This window comes from Macaca fascicularis, chromosome 12 (assembly GCF_037993035.2).
Source record: "Macaca fascicularis isolate 582-1 chromosome 12, T2T-MFA8v1.1".
Classification (NCBI taxonomy): domain Eukaryota; kingdom Metazoa; phylum Chordata; class Mammalia; order Primates; family Cercopithecidae; genus Macaca; species Macaca fascicularis.
In genome coordinates, this window is record NC_088386.1 from 54,775,507 (window position 1) to 54,793,120 (window position 17,614).

At 39.1% G+C, this 17,614-nt stretch overlaps 1 protein-coding gene across 50 annotated transcripts in view; it reads right to left on the reverse strand.

Moving 5' to 3' along the window:
• The window catches only part of BAZ2B (bromodomain adjacent to zinc finger domain 2B), a 412,036-nt gene that overhangs the window by 28,920 nt on the left and 365,502 nt on the right, over window positions 1-17,614 (reverse strand). For all 50 annotated transcript variants that reach the window (XR_012421150.1, XR_012421149.1, XM_074009246.1 and 47 more), the window contains 4 exons: window positions 5,908-6,557; window positions 5,212-5,485; window positions 4,883-5,038; window positions 3,548-3,708 (listed from right to left, as the gene is read on the reverse strand). Coding sequence is in view for 48 of the 50 variants with exons in the window: in XM_074009246.1 (XP_073865347.1) it covers window positions 3,548-3,708; window positions 4,883-5,038; window positions 5,212-5,485; window positions 5,908-6,557 (1,241 nt within the window). In the remaining 2 variants the exon portion in view is untranslated. The remainder of the gene's footprint in view (window positions 1-3,547; window positions 3,709-4,882; window positions 5,039-5,211; window positions 5,486-5,907; window positions 6,558-17,614) is intronic.

The following is a 17,614-nucleotide window of genomic DNA, read 5'->3' on the forward strand; positions in this document are numbered from 1 at the left end:
TAGAATGGCTATTATAAAAAAAGAAAAAGAGAAAAAAAAAAAAAGGTCATGCGTGGTGGCTCACACCTGTAATCCCAGCACTTTGGGAAGCTGAGGCACGCGGATCACGAGGTCAGGAGATCGACACCATCCTGGCTAACACGATGAAAACCCATCTCTACTAAAAATACAAAAAATCAGTTGGGCATGGTTGTGGGCGCCTGTAGTCCCAGCTACCAGGGAGGCTGAGGCAGGAGAATGGCGTGAACCTGGGAGGCAGAGCTTGCAGTGAGCCGAGTTCGCGTCACTGCACTCCAGAGCCTGGGCGACAGAACAAGACTCCGCCCCCCCCCCACCAAAAAAAAAAAAAGAAAAAAAAATGAGATGCTGGTAAGAATGCACAGAAAAGGGAACTCTTACATACTGTTGGTGGGAATGTAAACTAGTATAGCCACCATGAAGGAGAGTATGTAGGTTCCTCAAGAAACTACAAATAGAGCTATCATATGATCCAGCAATCCTACTACTGGGAATTTATCCAAAGGAAAAGAAAATTGTTGTATTGAAGAGACATCTGCATCCCCATGTTTACTGTGGCACTATTCACAATAGCCAAAATACAGAATGAATCCAGGGGTTCAACAACAGATAAATGGATAAAGAAAATGTGGCAAAAATACACAACAGAATGCTATACAACCCAAAAAGAATGAAATATCCTTTCATTAGATGCAACATAGATGGAACTGGAGGACATTAAGTGAAATAAGCCAGGCACACAAAGTTAAACATTACATGTTCTCATTCATGTGGAAGCTTAAAAAAAATTGATCTCATAGAAGCAAAAAATAGAGCAGAGGATACCATAGGCTGGAGAAAGTGGGGGCAGGGAGGGATAAAGAGAGGTTTGTTAAAGAATACAAAACTACTGGCTGGGCATGGTGGCTCACGCCTGTAATCCCAGCACTTTGGGAGGCCGAGGCGGGCAGATCATCTGTGGTCAGGAGTTCCAGACCAGCCTGACCAACACGGAGGAACCCCGTCTCTACTAAAAATACAAAAATTAGCCGGGCATGGTGGCGCATGCCTGTAATCCCAGCTACTCAGGAAGGCTGAGGCAGGAGAATCGCTTGAATCCGGGAGGTGGAGGTTGCGGTGCCTGAGCCGAGATCGCACCACTGCACTCTAGCCTGGGCTGAGATCGTGCCACTGCACTCCAGCCCGAGCCGAGGCAGCACCACTGCACTTTAGCCTGGGCTGAGATCGCACCACTGCACTCTAGCCTGGGCAAAAAGAGCGAAACTCGGTGTCAAAAACAAAAAACAAAAAACAAAATTACTGGTAGGTAGGAGAAATAAGTTCTAGTGCTCTATACCGCTGTAGGATGACTACAGTTAATAATATATATTGTTTCAAGTAGCTAAAGGAGATTATTCTTAACAGAAAAAAATGGAAAATGTTTCAGATAATGAATATGCTAATTACTCTGATCTGATCAGTATACATTATATGTACCAAAACATCACCATGTACTCCATGATACTGTACATTATTATTTATGAATTTAAAACGATTTATGAAGCAAATTCTACTTAGCTACTGATAACACAGCCAAGAACATTTAAGCAGCCAGCAACGTGATAAGGTCAAAGGACCAAAATCTGAGTATGTCACCAGGAAAATGTTTCAGGCCCACACTCTGACTTTATACATATTTTTAAAAAGCCTGATGATACAGTTTCCCAACCAACAGTCAATTAGAATTGGCAAATGAGTTGGGAAAAAGCTGGAGGAAAATAGTTCTTGTGGAACCAATCAAATTTAAATCAGCAAGTAGTATCAACTGACAATCTGAAAGGGCAACCACAGGTTATAGAAAGTAGATGTAGCAGTTTTAAAAGCAAAGCATGCTAAGATCATTAGGTTAGGTGCCAAACCTCTTCTCATTTTGTGAGGGAATTATTGTCTAATAATTGATCTTCATACTGATGATTCTGTGCCACCATGATAATTTAAATCAGGTTTGTTATTTTCAGTGAAATGTGTAACATAAGTGATCCAAAAACATGTTAAAAAATTCCAGCACTAAATGGAATAATTTTCATTTCTCCAGAAAATAAAATAGTGTGAAAGGGTTCATTTGTTGAAGATGCCAGAAAGATGACAATACACGAGACACTTTTATACTGTTATTATAGAACCAGGAGGAGGAGACACATAGTTTACTAGCACAATAGTTTCGATAATAAATTTTTGCTTCCCAAGGTTGGTAATTATGTTTGTCACAAGAAAGGGATATTTTATTAGCTCTGGAAAACTACATTTTTTGAGATCCTTAGAAGTGTCCAAATGCCTATGTTAAACTGATTATGAAGCAAAATCTCAATTATTAAATAGGATAGCATTATGCCATAAATTTCTCATTCTGAATAAAGCAAGGCATTTCAAATTAAATTACATGGAGATTAGGTTTTCTAAACCTTTAGAACCTTAGCAGGTTCTAGCCAGGTGCAGTGGCTTATGCCTGTAATCCCAGCATTTTGGGAGGCCAAAGCGGGTGGATCACTTGAGGTCAGGAGTTTGAGACCAGCCTGGCCAACGTAGCAAAACCCCATATCTACTAAAAATACAAAAATGAGCGGGGTGTCATGGCATGTACTTTGGAAGCCTGAGGCAGGAGAATCACTTGAACCTGGAGGTGGAGGTTGCAGTGAGCCGAGACTGTGCCACTGCACTCCAGCCTGGGTGACAGAGTGAGACTCCATCTCAAAAAAAGAAAAACAAAACAAAACAAAACCAAACCAAAAACCAAAACAGAACCTTAGCAGGTTCTAAACCTTTCATGCTTTTAAGGAGATCTTTATACGCCTCTTCACAAAACCAAAAATTCTTGCACAAGAATTTTTCTGTTTGTTCACTGGAAACCAGTTCTGATCATTACCTGTGACATGATAATGCCCAGCAGATACATGAAGAAATGAATAAATCAGTATATAAAAACTTTACATATATATGTAGGGTATGTGTGCATGTGACAGTATATCATAATGTTCTATAACATATATTTGGATATATCTATATTGGTCTCCAAATTAAACTATATAGTGTAAAAGTCCGACACATAACATGGCTTGTATATAAGGAAGTTCATAGCCTTATATGAAACACTACAATAGGAGTCTGATAACTCCTATTGATAATGTTGTACTAGATCATCACATTCATCTCAGTGAAACTGGAATTCTGCTGGTAGTAAAGAACTGCACATCAGAAATAATACTTCTGAATACCATTAAGGAGGTAGCAAGATTACTAAAAAGAACATGGGCTTTGGAGTCAGACTTGGTTTAAATGCACATTTAGGCACTTACTATATGACCATTGGCACATTACTTACTCTGAGCCTGATTCCTTACCAGATGGGGCAAAATAATCCAGGATTGTTTTCAGAATTAAACGAGATAAAGTAAGAACATTTAGCACATTAGCTAGCATATATTAGGCATGTAATAAGCATTAGTTACCTTCCATTATCCTAAAAACAGATTTTATTCCAAGTCGATTTTACCTTCACTTGCAAACTTGCTGATGCAACTCTCCTTTCTAGATCTTCTACCTGTTGAAGGACACTCAAATCCATTTCCATTGCTTGTTCTTCTACTGACCAGTTCTCCACAATGTCTCGAGTTACTTGGTTTTCTTCATTTTCATTCAGTTCAATAATAGCAACTACATTTAAAAAGAAATTAATTTAAAAATCCACTTATTAAGTTTTTCTCCTCAGAGATTTCTTCCAGAAAGTGAATAAAATTCTAGGGGAGCCATGTACATCTAACTTAACATATACAAATGCACTTGTGTATGTACACGCAGCTTACTCTTAAAAGTAGAAACATGCTAAGAAACACAAAACAATATGTCTGCAGGTGTAAAAAATTACAAGACAGTAACACCAATTTAAAAAATATAAATAGTTTGTTGAGTAAAACAGAAAAAAATAGTAGTGCATTAAGATATCATTTCTCTCTTGTTATCTGTGGGGAATTGGTTCTAGGACCCCCCCCCCGCCCCCATGAATACCAAAACCTTTTGATGTTCACATCCCTTATATAAAATGGTGTTGGCCAGGAGTGGTGGCTCATGCCCATAATCTTAGCACTTTGAGAAGTTGAGGTGAGAGGATCACTTGAGGCCAGGAGTTCGAGACCAGCCTGGGCAACATAGTGAGACCCTGTCTCTACAAAAAATAAAAAAAAACTAGCTGGGTGTGGGGGCATGTGCCTGTAGTCCCAGCTACTTAGAAGGCTGAGGCAGGAGGATTGCTTGAGCCTAGGACTTTAAGAATCCAGTCAGCTATGACTGCACCACCGTTCTCCAGCCTAGGTGACACAGCAAGACTCTCTCACCAAAAAAAAAAAGGTCCCAGCTGCTCGGGAGGCTGAGGCAGGAGAATGGCGTAAACCTGGGAGGCGGAGCTTGCAGCGAGCTGAGATCCGGCCACTGCACTCCAGCCTGGGCGACAGAGTGAGACTCCGTCTCAAAAAAAAAAAAAAAAAAAAAAAAAGGTGTACTATTTGCATGTAATCTATGTACATCCTCCCATATGCTTTAAGTTATTTCTAGGTTACTTACAGTACCTAAGACAATGTAGATGCTATGGAAATAGTTGTTATACTATATTATTTAGGGAAGAATAAGAAAAAAAAGTCTATATATGTTTAGTACAGATGCACCCATCTTTCTTTTCTTTGACAGTGTTTGATCTGTGATTGGTTGATTCCACAGATGTGGAACTCATGAATATGAAGGACCAGTAGACTGTACTAAAATATGCTTGAGAATAAAATAATGAATTCTAATAACTAAGCAAGAAAGAAAGCTGAAATCTCTTTTATGTACATACCATCCTTATTCTTGATGCAGGCTTGAGTAATATAATCCAAATGTTTCTGAATTTGTTTTTGTAATGCCTTTTCTCTTATTCCTCTGAGATGTAGCACTTTGAGCAAAGCTTTTAGGTCCTCTGGGTCAATAATTCTCCACCAACCAAACTGCATTTCTAAGTCAAGATAAATAAGTAGATCTTTTACAAATATTTTGAATAGGAAATGATACCATGGAAATAAAAAGATTCATTAACTACATATAGAACCGTCAAATATTCAGTTACAATATAGGAATCCATAATACTGAAATTGAGTAAATTGCTATAAACCATCTCAATGTACCTACCTTCTGGAATAGGTTTTGGACTAGGAAAATCTACTGGTTTTGCTACTTCAACAGCTGCAGGTTGAGCTGAAGTGGCCTTTTCATTCTGTGGTACTGGAGACTCACTTTTACTTGAAGCAACAGTGGAAGTCAAGAGCGAATTACCATTTCCTTCTGATAACCCTAACCCCGATCCTAGACCAGGTACAGATGATGCAAATGGAATATTAGAAGTAAGCACACCAGTGGGCCACCCACAAAACTGAAGTCCCATCATAGATACTCCACCTTTCACCTGCAAAAAGAAAACATTTATTAATGAAAAGTAGATTAAGAAGTTAGGAAAAATGTTTGGAATATGAAATTATTTTTCAAATTCTGAAAAATATTCTTTCATTTATTAGAATTAGAGGAAAACGAAATACATTAGCAACAAAAATGTTAAATTCCATGTTCTTATTTGTTCCCCAAAGTAATTTTCCTTTCGGATATACTGTTATAGTAATAAGTTAAAAAGTAATTAAAGAAGACTTACACCAAGGCTAGAGATCAGTAGTTCTAATGCACCTTGGTGACAGAAATTCTGACTTGCTTCAGTTTTCAAACTGTAGCAGGAATATTTTAACTATTTGAGTAATCCCCCTAGAGTGAAAATCTCCATGGGGTCAAAGATTACATAAAGCAATATAAAAATGAGTTACAGTTAGCAGTACTAACCTGAAGAGGTGATAAAGCAAATGGATTTAAGCCAACAGGATTCTGAGTAGAAGATCCAAGAGGAGCTGGGGCAGGTGAAGGTGACTTAGATGGTGGCTGAGACTGAGGAGTCACCAAAGAAGCAGTTGACATATCAGCATGAGTAAGTGAAGTGTCATCACAAGGCGTTCGTGGCAAAAGACTAAACCATTGCCTATTCTTTTCAGTCAGCGTTTTTAGTAACTGGTCACTGGGGAGAGGACTGTAGAACTTCCCTGGACCACTTGAACCAGTATTAAACAGATTATTCGAGTCTGCCTTTTCCACATTGCTTTGTGTTGCTGTTGACTGAACACTGCCCAGTGAATGTTTTCCACTGTTCTGATAAGACAATGTGCACCCATTTGCACCAGCATTTGGTTTGGGTGTTATAACCTCTGACTCAGGAGGCATCTTAGCTACTTCCAAAAGCTTGCTTAATTTGGAAAAAGAGCCAGGTTTCTGAAGGAATAGATTTGTGTTATCTTTTTCTTTAAGATCTTCCTTTTGTTCACAGTGATCCGTATTTGAACAATTTAAACTGTCCCCAGAAGTCTCAAACATTTCTTCTTTGATCTGGACACTTTCTGCCTTTTTTAGTTTTTCTCTTTCTTTTGCAATTTCTTCTAGTCCTACAAAATCAAAAAGCATTATGAAGATCAGTTACTCCGGATCAAACCAATACTGTAAATTTCATTACTCTTTATCAAATTACATGCATAAATACTTAAACTTTTCTATATTACCTATTTACTCCCTATATTTTCCTTTTTTATGGATTACAGCTTTCACTCACTGGAAAATTAACATATATATATATATTTTTTTAAATTTTATTTTGAGATGGATGGAGTCTCACTCTTCCGCCAGGCTGGAGCGCAATGGTGCGAATTCAGCTCACTGCAACCTCTGCCTCCTGGGTTCAAGCAATTCTCCTGCCTCAGCCTCCTGAGTAAATGAGATTACAAGGGTGCACCACCATGCCTGGCTAATATTTTGTATTTTTAGTAGAAATAGGGGTTTCACCGTGTTAGCCAGGCTGGTCTCCAATGCCTGAGGTCAGGTAATCCACCCGCCTCTGCCTCCCAAAGTATGGGGATTACAGGCGTGAGCCACTGCGCCCGGCTGGCAATAACATATATTTGTTATAAAAAATTAAAATCCAAAAATATTAAAAGTTCAAAAAATATTACAAGCCCTACTACACAGCAAAAATTACCCTTAATATTTTTGTATTAAACTTCTAGGAGTTCTCTATGTGATACATACACACTTAAGTCCACATAATTAAGGAAAGAAATTCTACTACATACATAATATTCTACACTGCTAGAGGGTTTTATTGAGTAATACCCTGTAAACACCTTGACATGTCGATAAACACATAACTTCATCATAAATTTTAATGGCTACAGAATGAACTATATCATAAATTAAACAATCTTCTACTGATACATAATAGGTCCCAATTATTTACGATTCTAAACAATGCTGTAAATAATGACCTTTTATCTATATTTTTAGACTTGTTCTCCTGATTTACTTCCTTAAAATAAATTCCTAGAAAAAAACTAAGATGTGTACTTTTCAGAGTTTTGGAAATATATTGTCAAACTGTCCTCTAGAAAGTCTGGATCAATATATACTCATATTAAAGTACCTGAGAGCATCCGCGTGCCTCCACCCTCACTGAAACTGGAGGCTGTCAATATGTTTTGTCTTTGCCAATATTTGAGGTGAAAATCTAGATTGCATTATTTCTGGTTGTTAATAAGGCTGAATATCTTTTCATAGGTTTATTGGTATTTCTCTCTTGTAAATTTCTGGTTCATATTTTTGCTCATTGTTTTAAAAATAATTTATAAGAACTATTTTAAAAACATAAATCCACTACTTTATTCAATTTGAAAAGTAATATGCTCTCAAGTTAAAATATTCAATCATTAAGGGTATAAAGTAAAGGCCTTTCTACCTATTCCTTCAGTCTCTATTTCTACACTTCAGGGGTAGCCATGGTTAATTACATCTATATAATATCTTCCCAAAAATCGTATACACATTATCTATGACTATCATTTTGCATTATTACATAAATGGAATACTACTATTCACTTTTCTGCAGCTTAGAGAAAAATCCAAACTCCTAACTGAGGCCTACAAATTCTATAATCTGGTTCCTGAAAACTTCCACCACCTCTGCACCACTCTTGTCCTTGATAACTCTGCTCCTCTTCTTGCTCTGTATTTTCAGCTTCTTGAACATGCTAAGTTCTTGCCCTTCTCAGACCCTTTGGTCTTGTTCTTCCCTCTGCATGGGATACTGTTTTGTTGTCTGACTCCTTATCCTTCATGTCTCAGATAATAAATGTTATTTCCTTACAGAGATTTTCTCTGATCACCTTATCTAAAATTAGGACCCCCCATTCATCTTAGAACGTCATTCTATATGTTTCCTTTACAGAATTTAACATTAATCATGATGTTTGTTTATTTTCTATTACCTCCCCCTCCCACGTACTAGAATTTAAATCAACAAGCTTTGTTTAAAGGCAGAGCAATGTCTGTATCTTTTTTTTTTTTTTTTTTTTCTGAGACAGGGTCTCACTCTGTCACCCAGGCTGGAGTGCAGTGGTGTGATTAGGGCTTACTGCAACCTTAACCTACCAAGCTCAAGTGATTCTCCCAACTCAGCCTCCCAAGTAGCTGGGACTACAGGTGCACGCCACCATGTCCAGCTAATTTTTGTATTTTTTGTAGAGACGAGGTTTCACTCTGTTGCCAGGCTGGTCTCAAACTCTTGAGCTCAAGCAATCCACCTGCAGATTACAGGCATGAACTTTGGGATTTCAGGCATGAGCCACTGCGCCCGGTCAATGTCTGTATCTTGCTATTAGATTCTAAATGCTTAGCATGGTGGCTACTACGAAACAGTGGCTCAATAAACCAGGCACAGTGGCATGCACCTGTAGTCTCAGCTACTTGGGACGCTGAGGTGGAAGGATTGCTTGAGCCCAGGAGTTTGAGTCCAGCATGAGCAACATAGTGAGATCCTGTCTCCAAAGAAAACAAAAGGAGGTGCTCAATAAATATTCCTTGAATAATGAAATAAAAGGATGAGTTTAATTCTTTCACTAACAATATTCCTTAGAAATCTTTCCAAAACATGTAACTGTAGTTCATCTGTAGTTCATTTTTGTGATCAGCTGCATAATTTTGTTATATAGGTATACCATAATTTATCCAGCCAGTCCTTTATTAATGTTTGACATAGCACTCACATCCTTCTCTTCAAATTAGTTTCTAGTTGAAATTAAATCCATATACATCAGATTTATACTTCTGACCAATATAGAGTAACAGGCACTAGATTACCTTCTTGTATGAAACAACCAGAAACAGAAAAAATATATGAAACAACAGTTGCAGGAAACTGAACATCAAATAACAAAGATGAAAAACACACTCAGTGAGTCCTGTGATTGCCCCAGCTTAGTGCCTTGGGATAGTTTCTAGGATACAGCAATAAAGAGAGGAGTAATCCAGGTGGAGCCTGGCAAACTCCCTAAGATGAGAAGATGGAACTGAAAGCTCAGGGAGACCAAAGCGGCTAGAGTGCTCAGGAGAATATTCTGGAAGGGAGAGAGCTGCGCAGAGAACTCCAGTGATCTGCAGAGGAACTCCTCAAGTATTTAGCTAAATACTGATCAGCACATATGGGTGAGACTCAGGGGGAAAAAGTACCTTAAAGGATTAGAGGGGAAAGTGCCAGGTGCTCACACAGGCTGGGAATAGTTTCTGTTCCTACACACCAGAGTGGGAAACCTCAAGATTCATAGGCATTGGGTAGAGTACTCAGAAGGATCTTGCTTTAGTAGCAGGGCATAATCAGCCCTAGAATGAGCATTGTTCTAGTTCTGCCTGACAAAGTTTAAATGCAAGACTTGAAAGGATCGAACTTTTCCAAGGATATAATTTAACTGTGCCTCAGTTAAACAAATGTCAAGGATATAGGAACTTAACAATATCCAGCATCCAACAAGGTAAAATTCATAATCTCTGCATCCAATCAAAGTTAGCAGGCATGCAAAGAAGAAAAAAAACCAAGACATATACTTTTACCTCCAGTTAGGCACATGTGAAAATAGTCACAAATATTCTCCTCATATACCTGTGTGTTCCAATCCTTTTAACTTTAGGTGATGTATTACCTAGTAAGGGAGTACTAATATTTGTATTCTGAGAACTAAAAAAATTTCAAAAATTGCTGTCATATATTCTAAAACAAATAAGAAACACACCATTTTTTACTAGTTTGATACTCATTGATGACTTATTTGTATCTAATATTGAGCTGATGGTAATTTCAAAAGTCACGACTATCTTTGACTTTTACATTCGAATGGTGGTCAGGCTGGTCTCGAACTCACGACCTCCCGTGATCTACATGCCTTGGCCTCCCAAAGTGCTGGGATTATAGGTGTGAGCCACCGCCTCTGGCCGTAAAATTACTTTTAATCATTTGAAAATATATATGGGATATTTAGTGTAAAGAGATTCTTTAATTTTAAATAGTTTTCTATCTTTTATCTCATATAATCCCTTGGTCTTTCCAGTCCCTATTTCTTTGACATGTATCAATGACTATAAATAACCATCTTCAAAGCAGAAGAAAGGAGAGGAAGACAACTAAGAGAGAAAATTGGAAGTACTCCTCACTTAATTAACTACCCTGGCAGCAACTGCAGTACATAATGACAAAATAGCCTTTCCTAATTTAAACAAATGCTAAAAGTAGCAAAGTTTGCTACTGGAAAGAAGCTATGTCTCCTTGAGTTTTACCAGAAGCACTCTGACCCCTGTGGGTTCACCTAATAGTTCTCACGGGATTCTGGGGGTCCACCATTCTTGGTTCAAGTGAAACATCTTTCCTTCGGCTCTCATTAGTTGGAATGAAGCAAGCTAAACCTTTCAGTGAGACTTTACTAAACTCTAAGCAAAACGGAAAAAGGAAGAAATGTAAAAGCACTGGCATTTAGAGTACCGGTTGAAGAGAGGTGCAATCACAAATGGCCTCTTCCTAGGGCTCAAGCGCCCCTACCCATTCAGTACCGCTAAGCCTTAGGAGTACTTGCAGAGCTTTCCCGTCTTCAGTTGGCAGTGTTACCACAAACCAGCTCCTAGGAAGCAGCTTGAAGATCATGGAAGGAAGATGCTAGGAAGCATCTTGAGATTATTGTGGAAGAGACAAAAGGAAGCAGATTCTTATTATGTCTATTTAAGACTGTTCCTTTCCAGGCTGATCTAAAAATTTTAAGATGATAACATAAAACCATTATCTTTAAGGTAAGATTTTCGTATTTCCATGGTAGCAATTACACTGTATACTTGCAAACTTAATGCTGTAACTATATCCTAATACAAAATGGAAGAATAGTATTCATATCACAGTATAATTAACAATAAATGTTTCAGTTTCCTTCCAATAGTGAATAAATTATCTACAATCTAACATACTCCAAATGGTTTTCTAAAAAACAGTGAACTACTTCCAGGAAAGATGGCTGAACACTAACAGCTCCAGTCTGCAGCTCCCAGCGTGATCAATGCAGAAGGTGGGTGATTTCTGCATTTCCAACTGAGGTACTTGGCTCATCTCATCGGGACTGGCTAGAGAGTGGGTGCAGCCCACAGAGGGCGAGCCGAAGTAGGGTGGGGCGTCGCCTCACCTGGGAAGTGCAAGGGGTCTGGGAACTCCCTCTCTTAGCCAAGGGAAGCCATGAGAGACTCTGCCTTGAAGAATGGTGCACGCCGGCCCAGATACTATGCTTTTCCCACAGTCTTTGTAATCTGCAGACCAGGAGATTGCCTCCGGTGCCTGTGCCACCAGGGCACTGGGTTTCACCCACAAAACTGGGTGGCCATTTGGGCAGACACTGAGCTAGCCGCAGGAATTTTTTTCACACCCCAGTGGTGCCTGGAGTGCCAGCGAGACAGAACCATTCACTCCCCTGGAAAGGGGGGTGAAGCCAGGAAGCCAAGTGGTCTAGCTCAGCGGATCTCACCCTCACAGAGCCTAGCAAACTAAGATCCACTGGCTTGAAATTCTCACTGCAAGCACAGCAGTCTGAAGTCAACCTGGGATGGTTGACCTTGGTGTGGGGAGGGGCGTCCGCCATTACAGAGGCTTGAGTAGGCGGTTTTCCCCTCACGGTGTAAATAAAACTGCCATGAGGTTCGAACTGGGTGGAGCCCACTGCAGCTCAGCGAAGCTGCTGTAGTCAGACTGCATCTCTAGATTCCTCCTCTCTGGGCAGGGTATCTCTTAAAGAAAGACAGCAACCCCAGTCAGGGGCTTACAGATCAAACTCCCATCTTCCTGGGGGAAGACACGGCTGTGGGCACAGCTTCAGCACACTTAAACGTTCCTGCCTGCTGGCTCTGAAGAGAGCAGAGGATCTCCCAGCACAGTATTTCAGCTCTGCTAAGGGACAGACTGCCTCCTCAATTGAGTCCCTGACCCCCGTGCCTCCTGAGTGGGAGACACCTCAGAGCAGGGGTCGACAGACACCTCATACAGGAGAGCTCTGGCTGGCATGTGGTGGGTGCCCCTGTGGGACGAAGTTTCCACAGGAAGGAACAGGTAGCAATCTTTGCTGTTCTGCAGCCTCCACTGGTGATACAGGCAAATAGGATCTGGAGTGGACCTCCAGCAAACTCCAGCAGACCTGCAGCAGAGGGGCCTGTTAGAAGGAAAACTAACAAACAGAAAGGAATAGCATCAACATCAATCAAAAGGACGTCCACACAGAAATTCCATCCGAAGCTCACCAACATCAAAGACCAAAGGTAGATAAATCCACGAAGATGAGGAAAAACCAGCACAAAAAGGCTGAAAATTCCCAAAACCGGAACGCCTCTTCTCCTCCAAAGGAACACAACTCCTTGCCAGCAAGGGAACAAAACTGGATGGAGAATGAGTTTGACGAATTAACAGAAGTAGGCTTCAGAAGGTGGGTAATAACAAACTCCTCTGAGCTAAAGGAGCATGTTCTAATCCAATGCAAGGAAGCTAAGAACGTTGAAAAAAGGTTAGAAGGATTGCTAACTAGAAAAACCAGTTTACAGAAGGACATAAATGACCTGATGGAGCTGAAAAACACAGCACGAGAACTTCGGAAAGCACACACAAGTAGCAATAGCCGAATCAAACAGAAGAAAGGATATCAATGATTGAATATCAACTTAATGAAATAAAGTGTGAAGACAAGATTAGAGAAAAAAGAATGAAAAGAAATGAACAAAGCTTCCAAGAAATATGGGACTATGTGAAAAGACCAAACCTACATTTGATTGGTGTACCTGAAAGTGATGGGGAGAATGGAACTAAGCTGGAAAACATACTTCAGGATATTATACAGGAGAACTTCCCCAACCTAGCAAGAGAGACCAACATTCAAAATACAGAGAACACCACAAAGATACTCCTTGAGAAGCGCAACCCCAAGACACATAATCATCAGATTCACCAAGGTTGAAATGAACGAAAAAATGTTAAGGGCAGCCAGAGAAAAAGGTTGGGTTTTTTCTCTGGGTTGGGTTGGGTTGGGTTCCACAAAGGGAAATCCATCAGACTAACAGCAGATCTCTCTGCAGAAACCCTAGAAGCCAAAAGAGAGCAGGGGCCAATATTCAACATTCTTAAAGAAAAGAATTTATAGCTAGCCATAAACAGAAAGCTGAAACTGGATCCTTTCCTTAGTCCCTATACGAAAATTAATTCAAGATGGATTAGAGACTTAAATGTTAGACCTAAAACCATAAAAACCCTAGAAGAAAAACTAGGTAATACCATTCAGGACATAGGCATGGGCAAGGACTTCATGTCTAAAACACCAAAAGCAATGGCAACAAAAGCCAAAATTGACAAATGGATCTAATTAAACTAAAGAGCTTCTGCACAGCAAAAGAAACTACCATCAGAGTGAACAGGCAATCTACAGAATGGGAGAAAAGTTTTGCAATCTACTCATCTGACAAAGGGTTAATATCCAGAACCTACAAAGAACTCAAACAAATTTACAAGAAAAAAACAAACAACCCCATCAAAAAGTGGGCAAAAGATATGAACAGATACTTCTCAAAATAAGACATTTATACAGCCAACAGACACATGAAAAAATGCTCATCATCACTGGCCATCAGAGAAATGCAAATCAAAACCACAATGAGATACCATCTCACACCAGTTAGAATGGCAATCATTAAAAAGTCAGGAAACAACAGGTGCTGGAGAGGATGTGGACAAACAGGAACACTTTTACACTGTTGGTGGGACTGTAAACTAGTTCAACCATTGTGGAAAATAGTGTGGTGATCCCTCAAGGATCTAGAACTAGAAATACCATTTGACTCAGCCATCCCATTACTGGGTATATACCCAAAGGATTATAAATCATGCTGCTATAAAGACACATGCACACGTATGTTTATTGTGGCACTATTCACAATAGCAAAGACTTGGAATCAACCCAAATGTCCATCAGTGACAGACTGGATTAAGAAAATGTGGCACATATACACCATGGAATACTATGCAGCCATAAAAAAGGATGAGTTCATGTCCTTTGTAGGGACATGGATGCAACTGGAAACCATCATTCTCAGCAAACTATCGCAAGAACAGAAAACCAAACACTGCATGTTCTCACTCATAGGTGGGAATTGAACAATGAGATCACTTGGACACAGGAAGGGGAACATCACACACTAGGGCCTATTGTGGGGACAGGGGAGAGGGGAAGGATAGCATTAGGAAATATACCTAATGTAAATGATGAGTTAATGGGTGCAGCACACCAACATGGCACCTGTATACATATGTAACAAACCTGCATATTGTGCACATGTACCCTAGAACGTAAAGTATAATTTAAAAAAAAAAAAAAAAAGAGTAGCTAGGTCATTTTTTGGAAATAGTGTACAGCCAGGAAAAGTACTGTTAAAGAAGAGTTTGTGATAACACATAAAGTTGCTTACTGATAATAATAAAGTTTGAAAAGCAAAAAAACAAACAACAACAACAACAACAACAAAAAAAAACCAACAAAAAAAGATTTTTCAACCCAGAATTTCATCTCCAGTCAAACTCAGCTTCATAAGTGAAGGAGAAATAAAATCCTTTACAGACAGGCAAATGCTGAGAGATTTTGTCACCACCAGGCTTGTCTTACAAGAGCTCCTGAAGGAAGCACTAAACATGGAAAGGAAATACCAGTACCAGCCACTGCAAAAACATACTGAATTGTAAAGACCATCAAGACTATGAAGAAACTGCATCAACTATTGGGCAAAATAACCAGCTAGCACCATAATGACAGGATCAAATACACACATAACAATATTAAACTTAAATGTAAACAGGCTAAATGCCCCAAATAAAAGACACAGACTGGCAAACTGGATAAGGAGTCAAGACCCATCGGTGTGCTGTATTCAGGAGACGCATCTCACACGAAAAGATACAAATAGGGCTCAAAACAAAGGGATGGAGGAATATTTACCAAGCAAATGGAAAGCAAAAAATGCAGGGGTTACAATCCTAGTCTCTGATAAAGCAGACTTTAAACCAACAAAGATAAAAAAAGACAAAGAAAGGCATTACATAATGGTAAAGGGATCAACACAACAAGAGCTAACTATCCTAAATATACATGCATCCAATACAGCAGCACCCAAATTAATAAAGCAAGTTCTTAGAGACCTACAAAGAGACTTAGACTCTAACATAATAATAGTGGGAGACTTTAACACCCCACTGTCAATGTTAGACAGATCAACGAGACAGAAAGTTAACAAGAACATTCAGGACTTGAACTCAGCTCTGGAGCAAGGGGACCTAACAGACATCTACAGAACTCTCCACCCCAAATCAACAGAATATACATTCTTCTCAGCACCACATTGCACTTATTCTAAAATTGACCACATAATTGGAAGTAAAACACTCCTCAGCAAATGCAAAACCACGGAAATAATAATTAACAGTCTCTCAGACCACAGTGCAATCAAATTATAACTCAGGGTTAAGAAACTCACTCAAAATCACACAACTACATGGAAACCAAACAACCTGTGCCTGAATGACTACTGGGTAAATAATGAAATGAAGGCAGAAATAAATAAGTTATTTGAAACTAATGAGAACAAAGACACAATGTACCAGAATCTCTGGGACACAGCCAAAGCAGTGTTTAGAGGGAAATTTATAGCACTAAATGCCCATAAGAGAAAGCAGGAAAGATCTAAAATCGACACCTTAACATCACAATTAACAGAACTAGAGAGGCAAGAGCAAACAAATTCAAAAGCTAGCAGAACACAAGAAATAACTAAGATCAGAGCAGAACTGAAGGAGACAGAGACACAAAAGGCCCTTCAAAAAAATCAATGAATCCAGGAGCTGGTTTTTTGAAAAGATCAACAAAATAGATAGACTACTAGCCAGACTAATAAGAAAAGAGAGAAGAATCAAATAGACACAATAAAACATGATAGAGTGGATATCACCACTGATACCACAGAAATATAAACTACCATCAGAGAATACTATAAACACCTCTACACAAATAAACTAGAAAATCTGGAAGAAATGGATAAATTCCTGGACACATACACTCTCCCAAGACTAAATCAGGAAGAAGTCGAATCCCTGGATAGACCAATAACAAGTTCTGAAATTGAGGCAATAATTAATAGCCTACCAGCCAAAAAAAGCTAGTACCAGACGGATTCACAGCCAAATTTTACCAGAGGTACAAAAAAGAGCTGCTACCATTCCTTTTGAAACTATTCCAAACAATAGAAAGAGGGGGACTCCTTCCTAACTCATTTTATAAGGCCAGCATCATCCTGATACCAAAACCTGGCAGAGACACAACAAAAAAAAAGAAAATTTCAGGCCAATATCCTGGATGAACATTGATGTGAAAATTCTCAATAAAATACTGGCAAGTTGAATACAGCAGCACATCAAAAAGCTTATCCACCATGATCAAGTTGGCTTCATCCCTGGGATGCAAGGCTGTTTCAACATACAGAAATCAATAAACATAATCCATCACATAAACAGAACCAATGACAAAACCCACATGATTATCTCAATAGATGCAGAAAAGACCTTTGACAAAATTCAACAGCCGTCATGCTAAAAACTCTCAATAAACTCAACATACAAAATGAGACAAAATTTTTGCCATCTATCCATCTGACAAAGGGCTAATATCCAGAATCTACAAGGAACTTCAACAAATTTATAAGAAAAAAATAATCCCATCAAAAAGTGGGCGAAGGATATGAACAGACACTTCCCAAGAGAAGATATTTATGCAGCCAACAGACACATGAAAAAATGCTCATCATCAGTGGTCATTAGAGAAATGCAAATCAAAACCACAATGAGATACCATTTCATGCCAGTTAGAATGGCAATCATTAAAAAGTCAGGAAACAACAGGTGTTGGAGAGGATATGGAGAAATAGGAACACTTTTACACTGTTGGTGGGAATGTAAATTAGTTCAACCATTGTGGAAGACTGTGTGGCGATTCCTCAAGGATCTAGAGCCAGGAATACAATTTGATCCAGCAATCCCATTACTGGGTATATACCCTAAGGATTATAAATCATTCTA